The 6,710-nt window shown below is 44.3% G+C and overlaps 1 protein-coding gene across 1 annotated transcript in view; it reads left to right on the top strand.

Moving 5' to 3' along the window:
• Window positions 1-229: 229 nt before the first annotated feature.
• The window catches only part of LOC117721352 (uncharacterized), a 29,381-nt gene continuing 22,900 nt past the window's right edge, over window positions 230-6,710 (top strand). Inside the window, exon 1 of the mRNA XM_076914265.1 lies at window positions 230-655. Within this exon, the coding sequence (XP_076770380.1) occupies window positions 399-655 (257 nt within the window). The 5' untranslated portion in view covers window positions 230-398. The remainder of the gene's footprint in view (window positions 656-6,710) is intronic.

Below are 6,710 nucleotides of genomic sequence, written 5' to 3'. Positions count from 1 at the left end.
TGCAAATAATCTGAACCATCACCTAACTCCCCTCAGTATTTCCTTTGAAGGCCATGCAGGTAGATCTACTGCAGAGTCAAACATGACAGTGCTTTGCACAGGTACCAAGGAGGGTGGTCTCCTGCCACTGCAGTCTGAGGCAGGCAGGCATAGAGCATAAGCATAGCACCATTGTGTGCTCACAGCATGTCACTGGTGGTGCCAACACAGCTGTACTGCTAGGTGCTGAAGCATATAGTTCAGTAGACACTGAACTGGCAGGAGTCTCGTGAGTTTCTCTAGCGAACAATTGGCATTTTTTTTCAACAAACTTTTTCAGTCGAATTTGGGAGGCAGCAGTCAGCTAAAGGGAAGGAAAGAGAGGGAAAGAAGGTCCTGGGTGGCCCTAGGCCTCAAGAATGGAAGGAAACCTCAATTATGAGGTACGGACAAAAAAAGTGCCCAGAAAGCGACGCTGGTACACCCGCCTGTGGCGTTGTTGTCTGTGCTGTAGTTGCAGGAAACCTCCGGAAGAGAACAAATTTGTTCTGTATAGGATTGGATATGACCCAATAGGTCCACTGCAACAAGCAGCTGGTGTTGGGGACCTGGATACACTGCAGAGATTAATCCACTCCAATGAACACCATGTGGATGAGTGTGATAGAAGAAACAGGTAATGGGGCTTGAAATTGGTGAGGGGGGATTGGTATACAGGGGTGGGAATTGTCAGGGACAATCAGGGCCAAGCGGGGAGAAAAATCAACTGTCAGGGCTCAATCCTAATAGTCATGCTTAGGTTCCTTTTCATTGTGTTCCCGCTTAATGCTCTTAAGCGTATGAGACCTGCACACCATGGAACAGCAGCTCCCAGGCCTTAGTGAAACTACATCAATTTATTATGACATTTACACTGAAATTTACTAGACAGATACACACACACACACACACACACACACACACAGAGAGAGAGAGAGAGAGAGAGAGAGAGAGAGAGAGAGAGAGAGAGAGAGAGACAGAGAGAGACAGAGAGAGACAGAGAGAAACACACAAACTTGGGAGTTTTGCCTATAGGCATTTTTGATACACCATGTGTGATAGAATCAGGTGCTTGCTGACCTGGAACTGGAGCTATACACAGTTGTGAGCTGCCATGTTGGTGCTAGGAATCAAAACTGAGTGCTCTACAAACAAAACTAGAGCTGTTATCAGCCAAGCCACAAGTCTAGATTTCTCTTAATATAGAGGCCATTAACACTAATGTACAACACTGGAAAATTAATCATAAGATAATGATAGCTGGATTTACTAACTCAGGATTTTCTTCATCAGTTCAGGCTCTTGGTGTGTGTGTGTGTGTGGGTGTTTGTGTGTGTGTGTTCTTTTTTATTGAACATTTTATTTATTTACATTTCAAATGTTATCCCCTTTCCCAGTTTCTCCACCAGAAGAACCTATATGATCCCCCTTACACTGCTTCTATAAGGGTGCTCCTCCACCCACCCACCCACCCACCCACCCACTGTCTACTGACTACCTGCACTTACATTGCCCTGACCCTTCACAGGAACAAAGGCTGCTCCTTTAAGTGCAGTCCAACAAGGCCATCCTCTGCTACATATTCGCCTAGAGACATGGGTCCCTCCATGTGTACTCTTTGGTTGGTGGAATAGTCCCTGGGAGCTCTGGGGTGTCTGGTTAGTTGCTGTTGTTGTTCTTCCTATGGGGTTGCACATCCCCTCAGCTCCTCCAGTCATTTCTCTAACTCCTCCATTGGGGACCCCAGGCTCAGTCCAATGGTTGGCTGTTAACATCCTCCTCTGTATTTGTCATGCTCTGGCAGAGCCCCTCAGGAGACAACTATATCAGGCTGCTGTCAGCAAGCACTTCTTGGCCCCCCCGCATTAGGGTCTGGGTTTGGTGTCTGTATATGATGGGATGGGTCCCCCGGTGGGGCAGTCTCTGGATGGCCTTTGCTTCTGTCTCTGCTGAGCATATACCCAAATGATGCTCCAACGTATAACAAGGACACATAATATGTTCATAGAACCCTCATTTATAATAGCCAGAAGCCAGAAAGAACTCAGATGTCCTTCAGCAGAGAAATGGATACAGAAAATGTGGTACTTTTAAACAATGAACTACTACTTAGCTATTAAAATCAATGACTTCAGGAAATCCTTGGGCAAATGGATGGAACTAGAAAGTATCATCCTGAGTGAGGTAACCCAGTCACATAAGAATACACATGCCATGCACTCACCGATAAGTGCATATTAGCTCAAAAGCTCAGAATACACAAGGTACAATTCAAAGACCACGTGAAACTCAGGAAGGAGGAAGACCAAAGTGTGAATGCTTAGGTCCTCCTTAGAAAGGGGAACAAAATACTTCTGGGAGGAAATACCAGCAAGCTATTCTTGGGGTCACATGTTCCCAGGGTTACAGAGCTGCTAAGGACCTGAACCATCACATAATTCCTCTCCATATTCCCTTTGAAGGCCGTACAGGTAGATGTACTGCAGACTTGAAACTGACAGTGCTTTGTAAGTGGACCAAGGAGGGTGGGCTCCTGCCCCTGGAGACTGAGGCAGGCATGCACAGAGCATAAGCATAGGGTCCAGCTGCTAAGCCAGCACCATTGTGTGCTCACAGCATGTCACTGTGGTGGTGCCAGCACAGCTGTACTGCTAGGTGCTGAAGCACAGTTCAGTTCATACTGAACTGGCAGGACTCTCCTGTGTTTCACTGGCAAGACTTGCCTTTTTCTTCTGCAAACACTTATTGTAGAACTTGGGAGGCAGTGATCAGCTAAAGGGGAGGGAAGAGAGGGAAATGTCTTAGGCGGCCCTAGGCCCTAATAATGCAGAACAATCTCAATTACAGTGTCCAGTCAATACAAGTCCCCAAAAGGGGACTCTGGTACACCTGCCTGTGGCATTCATGTCTGGGCTTTAGAAGCATGCATCATCAGAAAAAGAAGACATTTCCCCTCTACCTGATCGGGTATCACCCCATGGGTCCACTACAATGAGTGGCCAGTGTGGGTGACCATGATATAATGCAAAGATTAATCCAGTCCAGTCAACATGTGGATGAATATGATAGGAGGGGCAGGTAATGGGGCATGAAATTGCTTGTGGGGCATGTGCAGAGAAGGTGAAAAAGGTTAGGGGCACTCAGGGCCAAGCAGTGAGAGAAATCAACTTCCAGGGCTACATCCTTAGAAAGGAACGAGGTCATACTTAGACTCATTTTAACTGGGGACCCCGGTGTTTTATACTGTGAAATGCTCTAAAGCATAGGAGACCTGCACATGCTGGAACAGCAGCACCTAGGCCTTAATGAAACTTCATCATTTTATTATGTTTACACTGAAATTTTGTACACACACACACACACTCACACAGAGGACCTTTGCTTATTTGTTTTTTCTGTGTACCATGTGTGATAGAACCTGGTGTTGCATTCTCTGGAACTGGGGTTATAGACAGTTGTGAGCTGCCATGTGGTTCCTGGCAATCAAAACTTAGTTCTCTACAAACAAAACTAGAGCTGTTAAGAGCCAAGCCACCTGTCTAGATTTGTCTTACTATATAGGCCATGAATACTAATACACAACACTGAAAAATTTATCATAAGATAAATTGTCAACTTGAATGCAAAAAAAAAAAAAAAAAAAAAAAAAAAAAACTCTTAGATAAATATGACCCATGTTTGTTAATGGATCAAACAAAGGCATTTGAACTGGAACTATGACCCTGCTCCCCGTTCTCACCCTGTGTACATGTCCGAGTGTGCATTGACACATGTGAAGGACAGAGACTGACATTGTCTTCTTCTTACTTTCCTGTGTCCCACACATGTGGAACTAAGTGTGTGGTGGTCAGAGGAGTCATCACTTGACAGTTCTGTTCTGCCACATTGTGGGTTCTGGGGACTGAGCTCAGACCATTAGGCCTCCCTATGAGTTCCACCCCAAGGTCCCTCCGTTTTAGAGACATGTTCAATCTCCCAAATCCATGGTATGTTTGATTTACAATCTTGGAGCACACTGAATCTCAGACTTGCAGGCAAGTAAGCTTTGGGGATCCCCTCATCCCCACATCTGCACTCAGGTTTTCAGGGCAAGTGTTTTACCAACTGAGTTTTACCAACCATCCCAGTCCCTCATTCTTATTTCCTTTTTATCATTATTTGTTTTAACACTCAAGATTCTACTCCCTCTGGTCCACCCTCTGACAGTTCCACCCCCTTGTCTCCAGGAAGATGTCCCTAACACACCCCAGACTACACCAGACCTATAAACTCCCTGGGGCCTCCAGTCTCTGGATGGTTGGGTGCATCTTCTCTGATTGAATCCAGACCTGGATGTCCTCTGCTGTAGATGTGTTGGGGGCCTCATATCAGCTAGTGTATGCTGCCTGGTTGGTGACCTAGTGTCTGAGAGATCTCGGGCTCCAGGTTAAGTGAGACTGCTGGTCCTCCTACAGGGTCACCTTTCTCTTCAACTTCTTTCAGCTTTTCTGTCATTCAAACCCAGAGGTAAGCAGCTTGTGTCCATTAGTTGGGTGCAAATATCTTCATCTGACTCTTTCAGCTGCTTGTTGGGTCTTTCAGAGGGCAGTCATGATAGGTCCCTTTTGGTGAGCTCTCCATATACTCAGTAATAGTGTCTGGCCTTAGAGCCTTCCCTTCAGATGGATCCAATTTGGGCCTTGCACTGGAACTTCTTTCTCTCAGGTTCTTCTCCCTTTGTATCCCTGCAGTTCTTTCAGACGGGAACAATTATGGGTCAGAAGTTTGACTGTGGGGGTAGCAATCCCATCCCTCACTCGATGCCCTCTCTTTCTGTTGGAGGTGGGCTCTACAGATTTTTTCTTCCAGATGTAGGACATTTCATCTAAGGACCCTTCCCTTTGAGTCCTGAGAGTTTCTTACCTCCCAGGACTCTGGTACATTCTGGAGGGTCCCCAAACCTCCTACCTCCCAAGGTTGCCTGTTTTCATTCTTTCTGCTGGCCCTCAGGACTTCAGTACTTTCCTCCAGCAAATCCCAGAACCTGTTCCCCTCTGTTCCCCACATCCATTTTCCCTCCCAGTCTCCTGCCTCCCTCCCCGCTTATGGTTGCTTTCTTCTGCCTCTCAGGTGGGACTGAGGCATCCTCACTTGGGCACTTCAACTTGTTGACCTTTTTGAGTTCTCTTGACTCTATCTTGGGTATTTTGTACTATTCATTTTTTGGCAAATATCCACTTATTAGTGATTCTATACCATGCATGTCGTTCTGGGCACGAGATCCCTCACTCAGGATGGTATTTTCTTGTTCCATCCTATTGCCTGCAAAACTCAGGATGTCCTTACTCTTGATATCTGTGTAGTATTCCATTGTTTAAAGGATCTACAATTTCTGTATCCATTCTTCTGTCGTGGGACATCTGGGTTGTTTCCAGCTTCTGGGTATCACAGAGAAGGTTGCTATGAACAAAGAGGAACACGTGCCCTTTTGGCATGGTGGGGCATCTTTTGAGTGTATTCCCAAGAGTGGTATTGCTGGGTTATCAGGTCAATCTATTTCCAATTTTGTGAGGAACCTCCAAATTGATTTCCACAGTGGTTGTACCAGTTTGCAAACCCACCAGCAATGGAGGAGTATTCCTCTCTCTCCACATTCTCCCCAACATGTGTTGTCACCTGAGGTTTTGATCTTAGCCATACTGATTGGTGTGAGGTAGAATCTCAGGGTCTTTGATTGGCATTTCTCTGAGCACTAAGGACCTGAACATTTCTTTAGGTGATTCTCAGCCATTTGAGATTGCTCTGTTGTGAATTCTTGGTTTAGTTCTTTGCCCCACTTTTTTGATGTAGTAGTAGGTAATAAAGGGGAATCAATGACAACAGTATATTTCCATACTCCACAGCTTCTTGATCATTTGTAGTTCTAAGGGGCTAGTCTTTTAATTGGAGCTTCATATAAAAGAAGAAAAAATTATAAACTACAGTTTTAAGGTATTCTTTTGCTTATTGGATATTTTCCGTACAGACACTGAATTGTGCAACTGTAGTTATTCATTCTGTCAGTCCATTTATTACCCCCACACATAACTTAGATATTTACTGTGTAGAATACACATTCTACTATCTATCCAGATCTTTCCATTCTTATACCTTTATATTTCTCTGCCCAGTCAAGCTTCCTCACATTCTATAAATTTAAATACGAAATGAAATGAACCATACACTTTGGAACCCGAGTTTCATTTTGCTTAAAGCTTTTGGAGTATCAAGCGAGGGAGCTAGGATGACATAGGTTATCAGCTTGTAGGAATAGTTACCCGGTCTTGGTGTGAGTCAAGAGCACATTGATCATTTTATGGCAAAGCATGAGGTCCGGCTTTGCTACCATTTGGTGCCTGGATTACCATGAATACTATATCTATTACCTAAGGACTAAGTTGTGTTCCTGATTGTCCAACGTACAGACACACTACTCATGGTCATAAAACAGAAATGTGGAAAAGAAAAAAAATCAAAGCATTGATGACTGAGAGTTTAGAGTTTTGTTTGTTTTTTAAAGATTTATATAGATACTAGTGATCTGTATAAATGTCATTTACCTGTGGAATCTGACTTTTTTACTGTAAGGCGCAATGGGTTTCATGATAACCTTTTGTTTTTTTATAGAGTATCAAAGTTAAAAATTCTGCCAATTATAAGTATAAAAAAAATTA

The sequence above is a fragment of the Arvicanthis niloticus genome, chromosome 16, assembly GCF_011762505.2.
Source record: "Arvicanthis niloticus isolate mArvNil1 chromosome 16, mArvNil1.pat.X, whole genome shotgun sequence".
Classification (NCBI taxonomy): domain Eukaryota; kingdom Metazoa; phylum Chordata; class Mammalia; order Rodentia; family Muridae; genus Arvicanthis; species Arvicanthis niloticus.
This window is presented reverse-complemented; position numbering and strand designations above follow the sequence as displayed.